General features: G+C 36.9%; 1 protein-coding gene across 17 annotated transcripts in view; it reads right to left on the bottom strand.

Annotated features, from left to right (window-relative positions):
• EIF4G3 (eukaryotic translation initiation factor 4 gamma 3) overlaps positions 1-22,927 on the bottom strand; it is a 351,740-nt gene that overhangs the window by 142,367 nt on the left and 186,446 nt on the right. For all 17 annotated transcript variants that reach the window (XM_087446658.1, XM_087446641.1, XM_087446642.1 and 14 more), the window contains 4 exons: positions 13,241-13,420; positions 12,545-12,659; positions 6,298-6,395; positions 3,647-3,769 (listed from right to left, as the gene is read on the bottom strand). In XM_087446658.1, the coding sequence (XP_087302784.1) occupies positions 3,647-3,769; positions 6,298-6,395; positions 12,545-12,659; positions 13,241-13,420 (516 nt within the window). The remainder of the gene's footprint in view (positions 1-3,646; positions 3,770-6,297; positions 6,396-12,544; positions 12,660-13,240; positions 13,421-22,927) is intronic.

Raw genomic sequence — 22,927 nt, 5'->3', positions numbered from 1 at the left:
TACTGTGATCATCTGAATGCGCACACACATACACATAGACATATTTTCTTTATATTTGAAATATAAAATCTCCAGGAGTTAGTCCATAGATATTTTAAAACTTAGGAAGCAGGTCAATTTCAAATTTAATCTACTCTTTAGGGTAAAAATAGCAACAGCAAAACCTCTTTCTCTTCTCCATCCTCCTCACATTCTCCTCACCCAATGCAGTTTCTCTCAATTAACTCTTCTTAGCTTGATTGCTTGCCAAAATCAAACTCATTATCCCCCTCTTCAAACATCTCCATATATACTCCATATTATGTTTTACTATAAATCCAGGTATCTGAGCCTGAAGAGTCACCTCTGACTCTTCCCTCTCTTACTTCTAGGGGAACCATGCATTCCCATTTACCTGGACAGTATTGGTTCATGCCTGTTATCCCAGCAAAATGATCCATAGCATCCCCATTCATTTCTAAAACTGCCCCAATTTAGATGATAAATTATATGGTCACTCTTTTTATAATCCTTACTTAGTAACCAATTGCTGAATATTTCTCTAACTGGCTTCTTCTCCTTCAACTGACTTCCTAATTTATCACGTGAAATGACAACAGTATCCCTTCATCCAATTTCCCATCTCCATGTGCCTTTTTACACATGCTGCCCCTCTGCCTGGAATACCCTTCTCTCTCTCTCCATTTTGTGAATACCAGTCTGGGAACTCAGATCAAATGGCATCTCTGCTGTGAAGCCTTCCCAGACTCTTCCAGTCAGTAGGAGAGTGCCTCCTGAAATAACAGTAATTGTAATACTAATAACAGGTAACATTTGTTGAATGCTCATCATGCCCTGAGCTTAAGCAATTTTAAGTATTTTTCTCATTTAATCCTTATAACTTTATATGATAGGTTTTATTTTCCTTACTTTTTTAAAATGAAGAAGCTAAGTCTCTAGAAGATTAAGTAATTTGGCTAAAGTTACAAAGTTAAGTAGTGGAACTGGGACTTGAAACCAAGTTTGTTTGATTCCAAGCCAAAGCTTTAACCCTCTCCCCTATACTATCTCACCTGTACTGCCATTAATAGGTTTCTGTGATCCAACACATTTGAGTCTGTGCTGCAACTGTGTCCCACTTGGTCACCTCTGTGCTTTCTCTGTATACACTTCACAGGAGTACCAATCATATATTACTAAGTGTCCTCTGTCTCCCTTAAAGAGGCTGGGACAACCTCAATGATAGGAAACATTTTGCTAGTCACAGCATAGGCAATTGTGGCTCAAAGCAGGTACTCTCTAAGGCCAAAAGCAATACAGTATTTACTATTCAGTCATAAATTCTGATGCAGAGGGTTATCTCATCTGTAGTCTCACCAACCACGACGTGGTTCAGGATCTATCTAGAATTAGGCCGAAGGTGCAAACTAGCAGCCTTTAGGCTAAACCTAATGGGTTTTCTTTGGCTGGCATAGTGCTCTTAGTTAGTAGAATTAGTTGCCAACATTTAAAACTTGCAGACTTCTTACGTAAATAGAGATTTCTAGCTTATTTTGAAACACTGGGTCAATATCTTTACATGATATAACAATCAGGCAGTAATGACTGCCTCTCTTAATTAGGGATGTCCTCTCCTACTCTACTTGCAACACCCTCTATGAATTTCTGGAAAATGAAGCCAAGTGTCAATTGCCATCATCATGCTTGTGCTGTTGTTTTTCTTAAGAGGAAAATGAAATATTTCTAGTACATATGTCTCTGTTAAAAAGCTATTTGTTCATTCCATGAATTTCATGCATTTGGAGAAACAAGAGATGGGTGAGTGTGGATTTAAATGCAAACTACCTAATAAAACAAACTGATGCTTCACGTCGATATTACACCTCAAAAAGAACTATCAACATTATAATTAATGACCGGTGGCCTTTATCAACTAAAAGTGTACATTTAATGTGCTTTATGATTACATAAACACACATACTTGTATCCAGTCCCGTGATTGATCCCTGGGGAAAGATAAAGAGCAGAAGGATTTCTGTGGTTAAGGACAAAGGGATAGCCAGAAGGGGGTAGGATCAAGCTTGGTAAGATTAAAGAAACACAAACCAACCCCATAGGGAATTAAAAAGCAAAAAGGTATACTAATACATTTTCAAGTTGAGAATTTAAACACAAATCAACAGAAGGCTGTCAACTTATGGCTTGACAGTAAGAATATTTTAATTAATGTGGGAAAATACAGACCCAAATTTAACTGCACTGATCAACCAATCCCAAACTGTTGCTATAGTACACCCCTCCCTAACAGAGCACGTAAGCAGATAATTTACATGTGTAAATGATGTTTGTCCCACCTTCACTTCCAGGGACGAGATTAAATATAAGGCCTCCTTAATCATTCCAGACTTGGAATATCCCTGGGCAAATAATGGGGAATGATGAAAAGTTCTATGAATGATCATTAATATGACCTTACAATTCACATTATCTAGATGATCACATATTATACTCATCTAGATGACGGAAGATTGAGATAAACATCAGTCAGAAACTATCATCATTTCCAAGTGAAACACATCATTACACAAACGGCCAAGTTTTAGGCTTACTCAAAATTTACAGGTTTTCAAGGGGCTCTAAACACAGCCATCTATTTGTGATCTCAATTTTTAAGAACTTTTTTTTAACCTATACTACTAAAATCAAGTCAATCGTCTATCATTCTGAAATGCCTTATATTTGACCATCCATATCACTTGTCTGTAAATGAGTCTCTAAGGAATATCTCACCATCCAGCCACAAGAAGGGGAAGCAAGCAGGCCCCCACTCCTTAATAACTTTGGTTTTATCTGTTTTATATGCTGGGCTCTCACTTTAGATACTTTGAAGATTTGAAAAATCACTCATCTCCTCTGAATGGTTTACCAAAATTTAAAGTGACCCATTGATGAAATCAAAATCCTGCCAAAGTTGGGGGATTCCATTCTCTACTCTAATTTACTAAACTCCAGCTCCTCCTGGAATGTCTTGATTTCTAAAAGCAAGAATATAAACTCTAACAAGAACATGATAACCACACGCTGCCACAGGAACAAAAAGGTGCTTACCTGACAGAATTTACTAATAACGCTTGTAAATAATTAAAGACACCCTTCACTCAAGAAGCTCATTTATGTAGTCCTAAAAGGTAAGAGGTATACCTATAATACATCTAAATATGCTCTGAATAACACAGGCAATCATCTCAAACACTACTGTTCAGTAAAAATGTTTAAATTCTCAACCTTAATGTTTACATTAACACAGTGCCCAGCATTTAATTCCTAAGGCTCCATACTGAAAATATAAAATACTCATTTAAAGATAGGTTTCCATAGGAATGCAGCTCCTTTTGGTATCATGCCATAGTTCATTAGGAAGAGTGACAGCAGCTATGCTCTGAATGTGAAGACAATACATAGAAATACTACCAATAAAAATCTGGAAGTTATAATAATCTGTAAAGAGAAGTAACATGTCTGTTTAAATATCATTTAGATATTCGAGGCTATGAGACAACTGATGGAAATGGAAAGTACAGAAAGCGGCTATAGAAAAAAAGAAGAGTTCAGTAGAGATTAGTGAACAAATACACACCATCATCCACCATGACTCACTCTGTCTTACCTGAGGAGGAGTAGGTGTGGATGTGGGTCTCCCTATTGGTGGAGTAGGGTTTCTGCTGCCACCTCCAGACATAATCTCCTCTGTTATGTCTTTACCTCCCTGGTTTGGATCCCGAATTCTTATCTATAAAGTTACAATAAGATGGCATATTTACAGATGAGTGTCTAGGTAGTAGATTTACAGGCATACAATGTACTAAAGGTACAAACTGGGAAACCTGTCAAATATCAAAGTTGATTACCACATCAGACTTTATTTCAATCACAGAACCATATGGGGTCATTGAAAGAAATTTAGGCCATTAGCTCTGACATGGACTAATTAGAACAATAAGCTAAAATAAGACCTACTTGGCTAAATTTCTAGGTCAAAAGGCAAAGTATTAACACTTGACTTGTAAGCACTGCCAAGTTGATGATTTTATTTACAATGCCTAACATATGGCGAGATTCATAAAATATGGAAGTTACTCTATAGAATAAAGTTTTAAGGGCCTTAAATGATTCTCTAACAAAATGAAAAATGTACATATCCTAGGATTTAGGAATAGGAATTTATGTTGCAGATAACCTTATATATTTAAGAATGCTCACTGCAATATTGTTTTTTCCAGCAAAGACACAGAAACATCCTAAAGCCCAATCAAGAACATACTAATTAAAAAATTATGCTAGATCCTTATAATTAAATACCAAACAGCTAGCAGAAAGAATGAGATGTATCTACATGTACTGACATGGAATGATCATCAAGATGTACTGGTAAGAGCCAGCCCTGGTGGTCTAGTGGTTAAGATTTGGCACTCTCACGGCCGTGGGCTGGGTTTGTTTCCTGGTCATGGAACCACACCACCTGTCTGTCAGTTGTCATACTGTGGTGGTGGCTCACACAGAGAACTAAGCTAACAGTGAGGATACACAACAATGCACTGAAGCTTTAAAAAAAAAAAAAAAAAAGATGTATTGGTAAGTGAAAAGATGCAAGATGCAGAACAAGGTTTTCTTCTTTTAATTTTTTTAAAGGGTACCTACGCTCCTTGATGTCAGTGGAGATGGTGCTATAATGGAGATGAAGTACCTGAGTCTAGGCCTTCCACTTTGGGACAGTGCTGAGACATAAAGGCCCCTCTGCTTATCATTACCTCCAGAGCTTAAACAAGGTAGCGCTGGCTTCTTGAAAATTTCAAAGAATTCACTAATAAAATCATCTGGATCTGAAAGCTTTTTTGGAGTACGTTCTGTATCCACAGGTTCTGCAAACGTGAATTCAACCAACCATGGATCAAAAGGCCTACAATGGTTGCATCGGTACTAAAGATGTACAGACTTTTTTTTCTTGTCATTATTCCCTAAACATTACAGTACAACAACTGTTTATGTAGCATTTACATTGTATTAGGTATCAACAGTAATCTAGAGATGATTTAAAGCACATGTGCACAGATTATATGCAAATACTATGCCATTTTATAGTATAAAGGACTTGAGCATTCATGGATTTTGTGCTTGGCGGCGGGGCGGGGGCGGTCCTGGAACCAATCCCCCATGGATAGCGAGGTACAACCATAGTTCTTCAGTAAGAGTTCTAATATCAGCTACTTGTTTCTACTAGTTTTAAGTACTGCTTCTAATTCATTTGTTCTACTTTCTTCTTCAGTAACATCTATTATTACTATCTTTCATTTTCATTATCTTCTTTATTAATTTTTCTGCATTCTGAGACTATTCTTCATTCTCTTCTGCATTCTGAGAGTGTTCTACAAGTCTAACATGTACCATGCTGTTTCAACATTTCCAAAGCACAGTTTCTCAACTGCAGTGTGATGATATACTGGCATGTCCTATTTATTTTGACGTGTGCACAAGTAATTTATTTCTGCTAATAAAGAACCAAAGTTTTGAACCTCATTAATTTTTATTAAATGAGAGCACTTTCAAGAGTATTGCTATGATGTCAGTCCCAGCTATCTTATCTGTCCAAATCGGGGAGACTCTTATAAACATCACCTGTTTTGTGGGTTCTGATGGATCAAAGATTGCGAGCCACTCTTCTACAAATGTTCTGCAATGTGAATTTTGTATTACTGCACTCTACTTCTCTTGGGCCTGCCTTACTAGACAGAGGCAAAACCCCTGTAACTTACTAAAAACAATTAGAATACATTTTTATTTCTCCTTTTTGTTTCTTAAAATAAATCTATTCCACAGGAAGGATTTTTCTTATTGTCCTTAATACTTTGCTCATTTTCTCTTGTGCTATTTTTTCCCGTCAGTTCATATTTGGATGTAGAACTGAGTAGGACTAGAGTTAAAGGACAATCAGGATGCTACGACTGAGCTCAAATTCCTCCTACTTAGTGAGATCTTAGCAGATGAAACCCTCTCAGTCTTAAAGCTGGAGGGCATGCTGTCATTTAGCATACCTAGCTCAGTGCATGTTGAAAATTGATATTAAGCAAATAGTACTTACAACTTCTAGTTACATGCCCATATAAATCTTCCAGGTCTAGTGGTGAGGATATAAGGGAGGAACAAAAAATGGCAGTCATTTGTGAACTGAGATGAATAACAATTACAGCTGTGGGTACACTTACTTGATAAGTGAATGGACATTCAATGTTAAAATAAGAAAAATTAATAAAGATCTCTTACTGTTTTTTTCTCTCTCTTGGCTGGAGGGGGCTGCTGCTGCGTAGGCACTATAATAGGTGCTGACTGATACACTGGCTGACTTGGGTAGAAAGGCGTTCCTAAAGAATTAAAAAAGAATGAAAAGAAGCATTCAGTTATTTTGTCAACCACTATAAGACTACTAATGGTCTGTGTCTCTGGACAATCAGTTAAAAAAAGTAACAAACAAAAACAAGCATTCTTTTTATTCATCTTTCTACTAGCTCCCCTCCAGCTACTGAAGTGGTCAAGGAATGACTCCCCAACACTCATAAACATCTATCTTTTCTTCAGCATCTAATATAAAAACAACTAAATAACCAACTGTTGCAGACTGCCACCAGAGTTACCTTTTCCAAAACACCACAGTCATGTGTCGCTTAACAACAGGGACATGTTCTGAGAAACGCGTTAGGTGTTTTCGTCGTTATGTGAACATCAGAGTGCACTTTCACAAACCTAGATGGTAGAGCCTACTACACACTTAGGCTATATGCTACTAACCCTATGGGACCACCATCATATATGTTGTCTGTTGTTGACCGAAACATCATTATGCAGCAAGTGACTGTAACCATACTATAGCACTGCTTTAAAAAAAATCTCTTCTGGGGGCCCATTACCTGCAACAGTGATCCTCAAACAAGGGTTTGTGTGAGTGTTTTATGTGTGGGTTTGGCCAGGGGCAGGAGAATACACCTGATCATCTTGGGGGTTGCAGGTGGCCTAATTCGTCTCTCTAATTAGAGACCTAAAAGTAGGGAGTCACCATTAAGGCTTGGAAAATGTCCTACTGTTGGGGTAGAGAAAAGGCTGAGAACAAGCAGCCTAAAGATAAAGTTCAGACACTAAGAATCCAGGTTCCAGGTTTCTAACTACATTTTCTACCACTCGCAAACCCCACACCTTTGCTCTAGCTATAACCTATTCTTAATCCTATCCCTTGAGTACACCAATCTCTTTGACATTGTTCACACCTTTGACTATACTGCCAATCTGCCTGAAATTATCTTCTTCCCCCACCCCTTGTACTCTCAATGAATCCCTTTTAATTTTCAAAACTTTGACTATTATTATAATTATAATTAAACCAGAGTGCTTAGAATAGAGGTGGTGAGAAGGGGTCAGATACTAGATATTTTGAAGGTAGAATCTACAGGTTTGCTGACGGATTGGATGTGGGTGTGAGAGAAAAAAGTGTCAAGGAAAACTCTTAAGGTTTTTTGTCTGAGCAAGTGGAAGAATGAAAGTGTTATTTACTGTGCTATTTATTTACTTATTGAGATGAAGAAAACTGGAGGAAGGGTGGAGTTTAGGAAAGAAAAAGTAAGGCTTCAATTTTGGACATGTGAAGTTTGAGATTCTTAGACTTTCAAATGGAGATACCAAGTAGTCAGGAAGAGACACAAGTCTGGAGTCAGAGAATAAGTATCCATTTTGCAATTAGTAGAATATGGACAACATTTAAACCATGAGACTGGATAACTCAGGAAATGACTACAAATAAAAAAGAAGCCCAAGAACTCAATTTTGGGGGACTCTATGTTTGTTTAGAGGTCATAGATATAAAAAAAAAAAAAACAGCAAAAGAGATGAAAAAGAAAATCAAGGTAGTGGTTGGAAGTGAAGTAAATGGTTCAAGAATGGGGAGAGTGCTTAACTATGTCAAATGGTGCTGAGAGTCAACTACGATTCAGCAAAGTAGAATTTACTGGCGACCTTGACAAAAGTTGTTTGAGTGGGGGTGGGGGTGTGCATCCTGATTAGAGTGGGTTCAACAGTGAATGAGATGAAAGAAAATGAAGACAGTGAGTATAGATAACTCTTTTTCTTAAAAGTTTTACTATAAAGGGCAGCAGAAAAATGGGCTATAGCTGGACAAGAATATGAAGTCAAAAAACCTTTTTTTTTTTTAAAGATGGGAATGAAATAGTATACCTGTATGCTGATGGGACTAAGCCAGCAGTGGGAGAAAAAAATGATAATGCAGGAAAGAGAGAAGAGAACTGCTAGAGTAATAGCTTTAAATGAGTACACAATGGGATCTAGTGCCTAAGTGGAAGACAGGCCTTCGGTAGGAGCACGGATAGTTGATCACAGTAAGAAGGAAAGAAATGTGTATGAAGGTAGTCAATACAGGTAAAATCCTTGGTACCTTAGCAAACAGTCAAATAATGTTGGCTCTATTATCACTGATCAACATCATCACCCCCACCACCATCATAACAATCTTCAAGTGGAATTTCTTGGAAGCTGTATGATTTGCAGTATCAGAACTCTGCAGCTATCAATCAGGTTTGGAGAATCAGATTTGGAAAAGGTCTAAACAGGGGGCATGACTAGAATTTCAATAAGTTCAACATAAAAAGACAAACCTGGGGCTGGCCTCGTGGCTTAGCAGTTAAGTGCGCGTGCTCCACTACTGGCGGCCCAGGTTCGGATCCCGGGCGCGCACCGACACACCGCTTGTCCAGCCATGCTGAGGCCGCGTCCCACATACAGCAACTAGAAGGATGTGCAACTGTGACATACAACTATCTACTGGGGCTTGGCGGGGGTGGGGGGGGGGTGGAAAAAAGAAAAAGGAGGAGGATTGGCAATAGATGTTAGCTCAGAGCCAGTCTTCCTCAGCAAAGAGAGGAGAATTAGCATGGATGTTAGCTCAGGGCTGATCTTCCTCACAAAAAAAAAAAAGAAGACAAACCTTAGCCATCCTTTAGTAATAGGTAAACTATTCTCAAAACAGAGCTCAAATAAATGATTCTATACTATCCTATTATGTCACTAGCTCCAAAACTCAGGAAAAAACCTCTAAAATTAGTTTCAAATGCTGCTGGATAAGCAATATAATCTGCTCACCTTGCCATATTTTTTAAGCTAAGTGAAATAAGATCCTAAAAGGGAACCATGCCTTAAAAAAAAAAAAATCAGATTCTTCTAATGAAATGTTTTGAGTCAACATGACTTGGGCAAAGGCTGGCATATAACACACATACAATAAATACCAGCTGAGTAAACCTGGCAGAATAGGATATCTCAATATAGTGGGGTTAAACACAATTAGTAAAACATTGTCAACTGTGGACCCCAGGAGAGAAGGCCTTCTGCCCTATCAAACAATAGTTTTCTTTTATAAACTAATCCAACTTCTTATACAGTCAGGGACATTTTAAAACACTTATTTTATTCTATTAAAAATGTGAATAACTTTTGCATACCATTTATCAATTAGGCAAGTTACTTAATGTCTCTGGACCTCTTATGCATGGAATGATGTAGGTTTGTCTAGATCAGGGGTGTGTCAACTAAAGCCTATGAGCCAAACCCAACCCAATCCCATCTATTTTGTAAATAAACTATATTTTGGAAGACACCCACATACAGTAGTTTATCTACTGTCTATGGCTGCTTTCCCACTACAATGGCAGAGTTAAAGTGTTGAAACAGAGACAATATGGCCTGCAAAGCCTAAGATATTTACTATCTGGCCCTTTATAGAAAAAGTTTGCTGACCCCTGTTCTAGATCACGGGGTTCCCAAACCCCAGTCTATACAAAAGGTGTCAGTGATACATGGCAAAACTGATACAATAATAACCATGAAATACACAGACACACAACTATAGGCTTGCCAACTTGACATTTTTGGGAAGGATTGTTCCTATTTTGCAATATTTCAGTCCTACTCTTTTGTTGTTAAAACAGCCTTCCATATGAAATGATACTGACAGTAAATAGCAGTTTTCTTTAAAAGTCTTCTTGGCAAAATTTAAAATGTAACAGTATTGTGTGTTTCTTCTTTTATTTTACTTGCCCAAGATATTGAAAGATCTGGGAACCATCGGTCTAGTCAATATTTAGATTTCTTTTCATTGGGAAAACTCCAAGCATAAACATCAAACCAATGTACCTGAAAGGATCCTGAAAATATCTGCCCAAATAATGAAAATGATCTAAACTTCTATCACTAGAGGACTGGATTAATAAATTATGATTCATTCCTAAAATGGAATACTATGTAGCTTGAAATTCTATAGGTAATGAAATGGAAAGATGTCCGTGAATATATTGTGAGATGGGGGAAAAAAAAAAAAACAGGAAATTTTAGAACATTACAAATAATATGTGCCCATTTGTGTTAAAAATTGCTTAAATATAAATGGAAAAATACGTATCAGTCTGTTAAATCATTATTTCTTCAGGGAGTGGGAGGGAGAAAAACCGGCTATTTCAACTTTACACCTTCTATAATATTCGTATTTTTTATCATTAACTTGGTTACTCTCATAATGAAAAATTATTTTAAGATCATTTTTCTAATCTTAAGGAAACTAGTGAAATAGTGTTTCAATCTAAAAGATAAACTGCCTACTCGATGGCTATTGAATCTGCATAAGAATTTCCTGGGGAAGAAAGAATATTTATCAACATCAACAATATCTGAGATACAACCGCACCTCAAGACATTGCTTTTTTGTAAAAAAGAACAAATATAGGATGGCAACTAGACTTCTGGTGGTGAACATGATGCAGTCTACACAGAAGTCGAAACATAATGATGTACACCTGAAATTTATATAATGTTATAAACCAATGTGACCTCAGTAAAAAAAGAACATAGTCTATATGTAATAGAAATAAAGCCAAAATATGTTATAATATTGTATATAAAAATCAGCAAAATATTTCCCTACTAGTAAACTCATCTATATTGTTTCTATATATACTGCAGCAGTAGTATTAAGAGCAATAAAGAGGGCTGGCAGACTCATAATAAGAATTTTAATTGTGACATCTTCTGAGTCAAAAAGTAATTTATGTAAACTGTAAATAAAAAGTAGACTAGAATTCAGCACGACACCTCTCAAAATGATTTTGTAAATTACAAGATATAATCACATTCCCTTTGCAACATGGAATTGAAAGAGAAATACTGTTAATTTTAGCATGTTTACACTGATAGATAATCTCACAGTTTTTCTATTCAATAAATTCTAGATAATACCAACAGTCAATCTGACACTTAAAAATAGTTTTAATTGGATTTAAGTTTTCAGAATAAGTACCAATACAAAGGTACTAGAATTGTGTGAAAACTTCGACTTAAGGCTAAGTTCTCAACGGGCACACAAGGACTGCTTCAACAGTACTGGCAATATTCTATGTTAAAGCTGGGTAATGCGCATGTATTATTTTAAACTCACATATATGTAACATGTATTGTTCTGAAAATATCAAATATTTCTTAGTGAAAATACAACTTAATAAAGCCGTGTTAAATCCCAATGTTAGGAAAACTGGTTAGTGGATACACAGATTTAATAGATTACCATTTTATAGATTACCATCTTATATCTATAATAGAGTACCATCTCAAAAGAACAAGTTAGAATTTTAATATGTCTTTGCTGGTAGTGGAAAAGATCAATGCTTACTGAATCTTACGGCTTAATTTTTCTAGTACCTGCTGATTTTATCTTTATAATTCACTTACTATGGAATAAAACAAGTGTAGTATGTGGTAGAAATTTATTGAATAAAATAAGTAATTTTCATTACTCCTTAATTTAGTACTGGTTCACATACCAAGTATAAGCATGGTGCTTGTTTCTCTACACTAAAAACACTTGTAATTTTTCCAGGCATTTTCATTTAACTAATCCTCCCCATGACATAGATCTTACCACAATTTTGCAGAAAAAGAATCACGGGTATCCTGAGTTACATTCAGTCATCCCCTGTATATTCTCCAAGTGCCTACCTGTCTCTGTTCCAGGTGCTAGGGATATAGTAGTGAACAAAACAAACAAAATTCCCTGACTTCATCAATATTACATTCTAGTGGGAAAACATTAACAAATGTTTTGGTAAAAACTTGGAGAAAAAGAAATCACGGAAGGGAGATAAGGTACATCTACGCCATCAGCAAAAATCTAGTAAAAATCTAAGTAATGACAAGTTGGTAGCAGACACCAGCACCTTGAGACATGGGCTCTTTGCAACAGAATTACCAGCTCCTTCAGAAGGTGTCATTAACTAAATGTATTTCTATAATAGTCTTTACTTGTAAGCCACTCTCTAAAAAGTAGCTTTCAGGTCAGAACTGTTCACAAAATTTTATTTAAAAACCCTTTACACCACTAAACCTCACTGCCTAAACTGACCTGCCAAACAACAAAATAGAATAAACACAACAAACTAGGAGAAATTGCTCAATTTTTCATACTTACCGTAAGCATTGGGAAAATCCCCAGGTCCTGGTCCAGGATAAAAAGGACCTGGTCCCGGTGGTTGAACTGGATACTGTTGTGGGGGCCCAACATAAGGAGGGCCACTATGACGGTACTAGAAGAGAGAAATTATAGACATTTATAAATAATATCAAGGTAGCTTACTATGGAAAAATAAAGTTGTGTGTGTGTGTAAGAGAACCATTTAAATGACGTGAAGCCACTTGGTTAAACACATTCAAAATGCTTGCTTGCCATCAAGATGCAATGAGGATGAAAAGAAAGGTGTGACTTAGATAAAGCCATACAGCAATTCAGTGCACAGGCAGACATCAGCTCACTGTAAAATTACTTCAGGCTGGCAGCTTTCAATGACAGTGAATGATATCAAACGAACAGTGTAATTACTGAGTCTATTTTATAGCATTTGGTTGCGGGGAATGGATGGGAGGAAAACTAGGAGATAAGAACAATTTCTCTACCATCTTAGAAAATTTTAAGCGAAGAGATGTAGAAATATCTCCTTCAGTATTACGGAAAACGACAAAATGGCTAGCTAGACTTATAACCAACAAAAAAGTTCACACATCACTAAAAATGACAATGTCATCAACCACCCTCTCTGCTCCCTCTGATGAGAATCTGGGTTAATCCCCACTCTACTGCTGGACCACAAGGATTTGAGCGATACTTTACCTGTGGTATACAGTACTGAGGACCCTGGGGCACTGGGTACGGCATGGGCAGATGGTTAACCATCATGATGTGCTGATTGGCCTGATACACTGCAGTGGGTGTCTGTGCACCAGGACGAATGGAAGGACTGCTGTTTGGGATGGTAGCTCTAGGAGGCTGTATCTGAGGCCTCTGGAAAAACTGGGAAGGGGAGAAAAATATATATATAAGTTTTTTGTTTTTTTTTTTTACAAAGGAGAATATGTAAACTTTACTATTTTGAGCTTTCTTCTTTTTTGCACTAATAAAAATCTTATCAAATTGAAGTAGAAATACAATATACATGAAAAGAGACTAAACTGCCGACGCCTGGGTTCACAAAAAAATATTGCACACTAGGTACACTGGGTCAAGTTTTCATCAATGTTGTCACACATCTGAAAACAGTAGGGCAGTTTCACTTTTAAAATGAAGTCTCAGCTAATTTAAACTAAGAAGTCTGTACCATAATTATTAATTTTAAAATGTCTGATAAAATATAACAAAAGAGGTAGCTGACGTCTCTTTGAAAGTTGTTCTGTTGTATTAAAGCATTGATTCATAAAGAATAGGTGGCTGATTATCAACTTACTAAATATTAAAAGTAGTCCCCTAAAAAACTACCCATTCAAGTCATTTACAAAATATTTAGAAGAAAAAGAAATCTCTCTGGATATAAAAATTTTCATCTCCGTTTATCAGGGTCAAGTTAAAATAAAACTATCTGTAGGGCTGTCACATGCTACTTGTCATGTGATGGGAAAAGCCTTCCTTTTCAAATAAGTGGCAACCCCATACTAAACTGAACCCAATTTTGCTTTCTCAAATAGTCTGCAATAAAAGCGGAGAATCTAAACAGGCTTAAGAATGGTCTGGAAGGAGCAGAGCTCAAATCTCTCAAATGGCAACCAGCACCTGTAGTTATTTATGCTTCTCACTGCAGGCTTAAAAGCCTTGAAACAATACACCAATAGTAAATTCCCATGTAAATGCACGTATTGATCAGCAAACAATCAATCTCATTGTAATCATAATAAGGGGACAGAGTAATAAAGAGGCCATGCAGAACCAGTAGTTTGTTACCTGGATGGGTCTGAATCCTCCCTTCAATTATGAAGCAAGAAAGCAGCAGGAAACAGAAAGAAAGCCAATGGAAAAGCTTACAGATCAGTAGGAAGGGGCAGGACATAACATGCAGCTCAACAAAAATATCTACTTAGTAATAATAGGAGAAGAAGGAAGATTAGAAAACCAGAATGACAATTCTCCACTTGAGAATTCAAGGACACACAGAATTGAAGAATCGAATCACATTTAACTGAAAAAATAAATACATCCAGTGGCAAAAATATTCTAAGAGTAGCCACAAGTTATAACAGCTTGAAAGGAAATGTCTGCTTAGCGGCACAAGCACAGCTGGGACTACTGATTCCTAGTCTCGGCTCTCATGGATGCCTACTACGTGATTTGGCATTAGTTATGTAGCTTCTCTATGATCCACTCTCCCTCTTGAATGGAGATAGAAGTTAATAATAAAAGTGCCATCTGTTATTTTAAAGTTTGCAAAAGTGCTAAGAAATAACTCAACTTTTCCATATATAACAGACTTCATGACAGAAACTTGGTCTTTTCAACTAACCAGGCATATGAGGCCATTTACAGCTTTAAAATGGGGAAATATAATAAGAGTCTAAAAATGTCACCTAGCTCCAAAATCTCCTGAGTCGCCTCACAATTCCAGACATGAGTGTTGCTCTTGGTCCAAATAAAGGCGAAGTTGAGCTTTAACCTTTGGGCCCACTCAGGTCTTATCCTGTCCTACTCAAGCATCAAGCTACCCACAGGTGGTAGAAGAAGTAACTTTGCATCTTGTGCTGAACTGGAAGAACTGGGATCCAGTGCCCAAGCCTCATCCCATTCAGCCCGCATACCCCAGGGCAAAGAAAGCCCTAACAAGGTTAAGTACAGAAAAGTAACAGACAGTAAGGTATAGCGGGAGAATGGAGTGAATGGGAGAACCAGATGGGGGAGGCCACATAGAGTAGTTGATGGAAATGACAAGAAAGTACAAGAGGCAAAGTTGCTAACACAGAAACCTGGGCTGGGCCACAACGACAGCAACAGTCTTCTAGTTATCTCCACTGACACAGTTTTGGTGACAGACAGAAGAATTTCTGTCTGTCTGAGTGGAACACTAAACTAGTAAACTTTCCATACTAGACTTCACTTCTCTTTATTACATCGCAGATAGAATCTATCATTTATGAATGTATGTGAGTTGTAAACACATTTCAGGAATGAATTTAAGCATTTTTATAATTTGTTTAATATATCAAGAGCCACAAAACTCTTATAGACATCAAGGAAAAGAGAGTCATTCATTGCTCAACTTACTGAGCATTACTAGATGTTAGACACAGTGGATAAAAAGATTAATCCGGGCCGGCCCCGTGGCTTAGCGGTTAAGTGTGCGCGCTCCGCTACTGGCGGCCCGGGGTCCGGATCCCGGGCGCAGATCCCGGGCACGCACCGACGCACCGCTTCTCCGGCCATGCTGAGGCCGCGACCCGCATGCAGCAACTAGAAGGATGTGCAACTATGACAAACAACTATCCACTGGGGCTTTGGGGAAAAAAAAGGAGGAGGATTGGCAACAGATGTTAGCTCAGAGGCAGTCTTCCTCAGCAAAAAGAGGAGGATTAGCACGGATGTTAGCTCAGGGCTGATCTTGCTCAACAAAAAAAAAAAAAAAAAAAAAAAAGATTAATCCGATAAGATCCTTTTCCATCAACTCTAGAAGGCAGCCAAGGCAGAGAGAGTATCAAACAGACACAGGTGATGATCCACTGTATGTGGTTATCTTATCATCAAATTTTGTCAAAGTACTTATTGCCTGAAGAGACATGGTGTTATGGAGGGGAGAAAGAAGGGAAACTAACCCATTAACTTATACAGAGCAAGAAAAACAGATGTGGGCAAAGTTTTTTTACACTTTTAACAGTTTGCTATAGGTGAGTACTTTTCTTACCACTATTTTCCAACTGCTTTGCTGGGATTTTGAACCAGCCTATCTAGAATAACTGAGGTTACATCTTATTCATGAGGTTTCTGAATAGTATAAGACTATTTTCTTCAGTGGTTTTGAAAGAGAAACAAGCGAGTGTTTCTAATGATACTCCTAATATTAACATATAGCTGAGTCAGTAAAACACAAAATTTCTGGTTCTGTGGCTATACAATAATTTTTTATAAACTAAGATTTCGGCTTCGAAGCTAAGTAGAAAAATATATTCACATAGGCACATTAAATAAAAACAGTGAAGATTTATACAGCACTTACTAGCTAACAGGCACCACTTTAAACCCTTTACATATATTAACTTATCCTCACAACAAACCTCAAAGGCAAGTACTATTATTAACACTCCTATTAGATATATGGCGAAATTGAGACACAGGAAGATTAACTAACCTGCTGAAGGTCTCCCATCTATAATTTAAATACAGTCAGGTTCTAGGTCTGTAATTTTAACTGTTACACACTCTACCTCTCATGAAATGGAACACCCCTCATATTTTCAAACAAGTGTCGTCAGTCAGAAGAAATCTTTTCAAAGGCTGAAGGGATGAGGCAGGACCTTTATCCAACTACCCTAATGGGTGGCACATCTCTCAACCATAATTGATTCCTAGTAAGAAAAATGCTCCATCAGTTACTTCACAGAATTCATGTTTATCATTCATGAAAACAAATTTCTTCTATCTACAAGACTCTTAATTCTCCATCTCCCTTAAACTAACTGAAACTTGTTCATATGCTTTTATATCCTTGGTAACATTTAACAGACCGACTTGACTCAACTTCACTGCACTAAGATTTTTACAAGGACAGGCTATCTGGAGCTTATGTTTTTCCCCTTAAAAAGTGCACCATCCCTCTCACACACACACTCACACACATATACATATACAACAGAGATTCTAATAGTATCTACAGGACTAGAAAAGGTGTAATGGCTGGAAATGCAAAGAAATAAAAAGAGATGGATTCTCTTTTTTTGTACTCTCCCTTAACCATTCAATTGTGAATGTAGAATTAGATTTAATAATGGTGTAGGAAATTAAGATTCCACGGGTGGACATGCAAGAAACCACAGATTATTTTTAAAAATGTGTGAATGTGAATGGGCTCTCCAAAACTGTTTGCAATGCTTCTGAACCCCTTTTTCCTCTCCACTGAGTGATGAAGAATCAAACTCCCGTGGATGGAAGGACACTACAGGCCATTTAGTCTAACCATATACCTAAAGTTTGAATCTCTTATATGACACAACCTCGGGGTTACGAAACTTTAGCAACTCAAGACATAATTTCCATTTCATTGTTAAATGAAGTTCTGATACTGCAAAAGTCTTTCCTTCTACTGGTTCCAATTTCTTCTCTCTGTATCATCTACTCTCTGATCCAATGTCTACCCTTAAAATCACATTGAAGTCAAATCTTTCTTCTCCATAAGTAACAAACCTCTAAGTTATCTGAAACTGCCATCACTGCCAACTTCCACATCACTATTTTTTTTTTTTTTTAAGATTTTATTTATTTTTATTTTTTCCCCCCAAAGCCCCAGCAGATAGTTGTATGTCATAGCTGCACATCCTTCCAGTTGCTGTATGTGGGACTCGGCCTCATGATGGACGGAGAAGTGGTGCCTCGATGCGCACCCGGGATCCGAACCCGGGTCACCAGCATCGCAGCGCGCGCACTTAACCACCAAGCCACAGGGCCGGCCCCACATCACTATTTTTTGTTCCAAGCCAATCACTAACCTCCAACCTCTGTCCCTCCAAACAAGATTTTGAATCCCCTGACCAGCTTACTTTTATCTCTCAAGCTACTCCCATTGCTCAAAGTCTCACTAAATAGAGAACCAAACACAAATACTGAAGTGGGGTCTGCCAAGAACGTACTTAGCCCTCATTCAATAAACATCTGTTGATGAATGAAAAGAGCAATATGTCTCTCTTATCTTGGCCAACCATGTTTCCATCAATGAAATCAAAAATCACAGGAGCTTTTTGTTAACCACATTTTACTGCTGACTGGTACTGTTACAATTATTTAAAACCCTTAAATCTTCTTTCTACATAACCTAGAAATAACTCAAGCTCTTCGCTTCTGTGTGCACTCTTATAGTTGTGTTTTGAAGCTCTTATAGGGAATCTTGTATTTCGTTCCTTTGAAAATTTATCTGGCTAATTTCAACCCATCCTTTCAGACTGTATAGATGTTTTTGGATTCTGAATATATCATGCTATGTCAAAATGACATGACCATCAGCAAGTTTGACAAGCATGTTATTAATCCAAGTCACTGAAAAAATGCTGAAAAGGGCTAGGTAGAGAAGAGAGGTAACATAAGTATCCATCTTATGTAACATAAGTATCATCTCCAAACTTGATTTCAATCTGTTTTAAGTCTTTTATCTTTCAGTGGTCCACTAGTACACCAGGAGAACAGCAGAGGAAGGTGACAGCCTTCATTTGAGGTGGTACTTTGGGCAGCTCCAAAGGGCTAGGATACATTTAAAACAGAGGCTGAACTTCGGGTACTCATGATTCCTGACTTTCATAGAAACACTCTAGAAGCCAGAAGGAAAACATTACCTCTTGCAAAATCCTTCTAAAGATGTAGTAATTACACCACTACCAAAGTTTCCTGGCCAATAACATTGGTAATAAATGGTTTTTGAAGATATTGGTAATTATAATAAATAATTTCTCATGACTTTGCTCTCTAAAATCATGAAGAGATAATGATATCTATAAAAGACTACATAATAATCAGACATTCTTTGAAAACCACCTATTCATTTTCAGCAACTAGAAAAATTCTATTCAATCATGTTAGTTCTTCCCATGTGGGAAAACACCACTGGGTACTTAATAATTTGCAAAGCAATAAAAACCATTTTGAAAATATGATTCTGAAAGCCCTAGCTTTTTGAGTATATAGTTCAATCTGTAAGAGGGATAACAGTAAGATTCACAATTGAGAATTCTTTACGTTAATGTCTTTAACAATTCTAAAGTACTCTTGAGAAAAATGATAGTGCTATGATTTTCTGACAAGCTACAAACAGACAAGCAGTAAAGAGTCCACATATTGGGATATCACTCAAGTATCAGATATTCTGCTGACTTACAACAATTTATAATGAAGGTTATTACATTCTAAATTCTGCATTTTCCTGCATGTGGCCAATATCGCACAATTCAGGTTTCACAATTAGGAGATGTAAGCCCTAGAGCTGAGCTGTCCAATATGGTAGCCACTAGCTATATTTCGTTACTTAAATTAAAAATTTAATTAAAAATTCAGTTCTTCAGCTGCCTTGCACATTTCAAGTGCTCAACAGCCACAGGTGGCTAGTAGTTGCCAGAGTGAACAGCGCAGATACAGAACATTTTCATCATCACAGAAAGTTCTATAGACAGCGCTGCCCTAGAGTATTATGTCAGATGGAGGAAAGAAACCCCTAAGGATTCTGTCAGGAACAAAAAGATATTCTGTCAAATCATAAAGTAGAGTTGGGAAATGAGCATCCTTATAGAACACTTCATTTACAGGTAAAAATAGCTTGGGAAAAGGAGAAAGGCAGGCTGTCTCACTGCTAAAGGAAATTGACGAGGACTTATTATGTGCCAGGCAGGTACTTTACTCTTCACAACACCCTTAGGAAATAAGTGCTGTTATAATAACATCTCAATATTATATCATTTATGAACATATTTTATCCATTTGGCAGGTAAGTACACTGAGGCCCAAGATCAGTTTGTAGTACAGCTAAGACTGAATTCCAGTGATGCTAAGCCTCAACCTATATTTTCTTCACTGTCTCTGCTGCAACTCTACAACTCCTTGTGAATAAGGCACCAGATAAAAACTGTCCAGCACTGACTTATATCAAGCTCTGAAAAACCCAAGAGTTCTGATCATTAAGACTGCATAGATGCTTGATGTGATTTCCTATTCATATCCATTAAACTCCGATGTGCCTGGTCTGGCCCCAGAGGCAAGCCCTAAGCCTTCATTTATTTTACTTTCTAAACCTAAGAAACTGCCTAAAGCAATACAAACATTTCTATACCAGGAACTAGGACTTCAAATGTAATAGCACAACTTTGAGTACAGAAACCTTTAGGAGTCACAATGAAGAAGGGGGGAAAAAAAAAATGAACATTAGCCAGCTATTTCTTTTTTTTTTAAATCTTTTCGCAAAAAGAACCAAACCACAACAGAAAAACATGGACAGTTTCAATGCTTGTCACCAGGTAACATATTCCTTGACGCCAAATACTGTTAAGTTTTATGAAGCCTATTATTTGTTTACACTAAATCCAACTGCTTTGAATATGGCATATTATCCAGCATTTGTGAACACTATGTGAACTAAAATCAATATATCAACACACTGCAAAATGTTTTTTGTTCTATGAACACTTTTAAATACAAATTGTCTGGTCTTTCTCAGGCAAAGATTACTCAGCTATAGTACATAACCAACACTTGATCTATCTTGTGAAACCCAAAAGTAAAATAAGGACAGGAACATATGTAACTTTAAACCACAACTACACAAATTTCAATGGCCAAAGACATGAAATTCATAACACAAGCCAGAATCTACATTATACCAAGTGACTTGTTTTAATTCTCAGTGTACATTCTGTTCTTTCAGTTTTTAATTACCTTGGGATTTTCAAACATCAGAGTAAAAATAGTTGACATATTTCTAAAGCCAAGGGTGTTTTGCATATAAAATTACTTATCACTTCTTTTACCTTTGAAAAAAACTGTTACTCTAATCTACAGCTCTCTTCAGGTTATAAAATGCAAAAAGAATAGACTATCCTTGTTAATTTAAAGCAAAAGCCAAAAACTAATGGTACCAGAAAGAAAATGTGGCTGACATAATCCTAATTGGAGCATGGTATCCCTGACTTGGAAGGACTCAAAAACAGCCCTGGCTGGCCACACATAAAGATCTAAAAACAGTTCCAAGAAACATATCATATAGCAGTTTCTCGGTTCTATTACATTTAAAATGTCTACTATCCAAAATCTTATTGTTTGTTTCATTTCAATTCAGATAACTTCATTTTACAAAGAAGAAAAAAAAAGGTTCTAGATTACTAAACTGGATGATGGTGTTTTCTTTTCACACGTAATTACCTCCAAATAGCTTACCTAAATAACAGTTAATATTTTTCTTCTTTGCAATGTTTATAGAACCAATTATTACTAAGCATCTACAAAAAGTTACGTATTTACTATCGGATTTTAGAAACAACAATCATAGGAAACACCACCCAGCATCCAAATATTTTGTAAAAAAGTAAGTCAAAGCATGAAAGGATATATGATCAGAAAGGTAGCCAATGACGAACAGTATAATAAAGGAGAAATGAGAAATCTATTCACTAATTCCAACTATTCAAGGCTAATTCTAACCCTTGATTTCATTCTTCCTGGCCAAAGCAAACAGCCATAGATGAAAAAACCATTTGTGCCTTCAATTCAACTTTAAGTCTTAAGCACAATAAGCCAAAAATATCCCTGGGACACAGATATTTTCCCTTTAAAAATGTATTCTCTATATACCACTCAATGTTTATTTTTCACTGTATTGCTTTCATTATGCAAGCCTCTGTCCTGTTTTCTATTATGAGCATCTCCTTCTCTGTGAGTCTCTCAGGGTTTAGGTCTCTACCTTACTTCAGATCTGAGAGAGGAGAGGATCCTACTTCAGATCTGAAGAGAAGATCCTATTAAACACAGACTTCAGTCAGTGATTCTCTAATAGGAAATGGTATCACCTCCATAGAGGGTATTTGGAAAGGTATGGAGGTCTTTTTTGGTTTGTTTTGTTCTTTTATTGTCTCTGGGGTAATTCTACTGGCATTTAGAGCCCAAATATTACTAAGTAAACTGCAATTTACAAGACAGTTTTTCATAACTCTTTATCCCACCCAAAATGTCAAACCTATTCCATAATGAAACAAACCAAATTGGCCCCCACATCCAAGGATACAGAATAGCAAACGCTTTCTAACAATTTAGTCTACGCCACACCACAACACTGGTTCAGCTACCTTCTGCTCAGCAGTGCCACTTCAACCCCCTACCCCTCCCCTCCTCTATTTCTCCAAGGTAACTACTGCTGCTGCCTGAGCCACGGTTATATATTTCCTTACTCACTTAATTCTCTGTGGTATAATGAAAAAATTTTAACTGGTATTTAGAAAGGAAGAATGCCAGAGTAAAAAGCAGCCAACTACCTGAAGTTTTTTGTATCCAAAAGCAATGCTCTAGACTTATACCGTATCTCAAGAACCCATCCTTCAAGAACTAGTATCAGAAGGTAATTATCTTTCTTGCTAACGAATAAATAATAAATATATATACATACATAGTTCTATTTTTTTAACGGTGGAAACATGCTGTAATTTCACAAGCACCATCCTACAGCTAAGCAAAGGACTAATCTACCAATACTTCCTTGAGTCAAATTATTACACATGAAAAATGGGCAGGACTGAAATCAACCTTTTCTCATAAAGATTCCTTAAAGATTTCCTTGGTTGTTGGGAATTAAGGAAAGACAAAATG

The sequence above is a fragment of the Ceratotherium simum genome, chromosome 22, assembly GCF_057802395.1.
Source record: "Ceratotherium simum simum isolate JZ-2026a chromosome 22, ASM5780239v1, whole genome shotgun sequence".
Taxonomy (NCBI): Eukaryota; Metazoa; Chordata; class Mammalia; order Perissodactyla; family Rhinocerotidae; genus Ceratotherium; species Ceratotherium simum.
The sequence above is the reverse complement of the archived record's forward strand: the minus strand, read 5'-3'. Positions and strand labels throughout refer to the sequence as shown.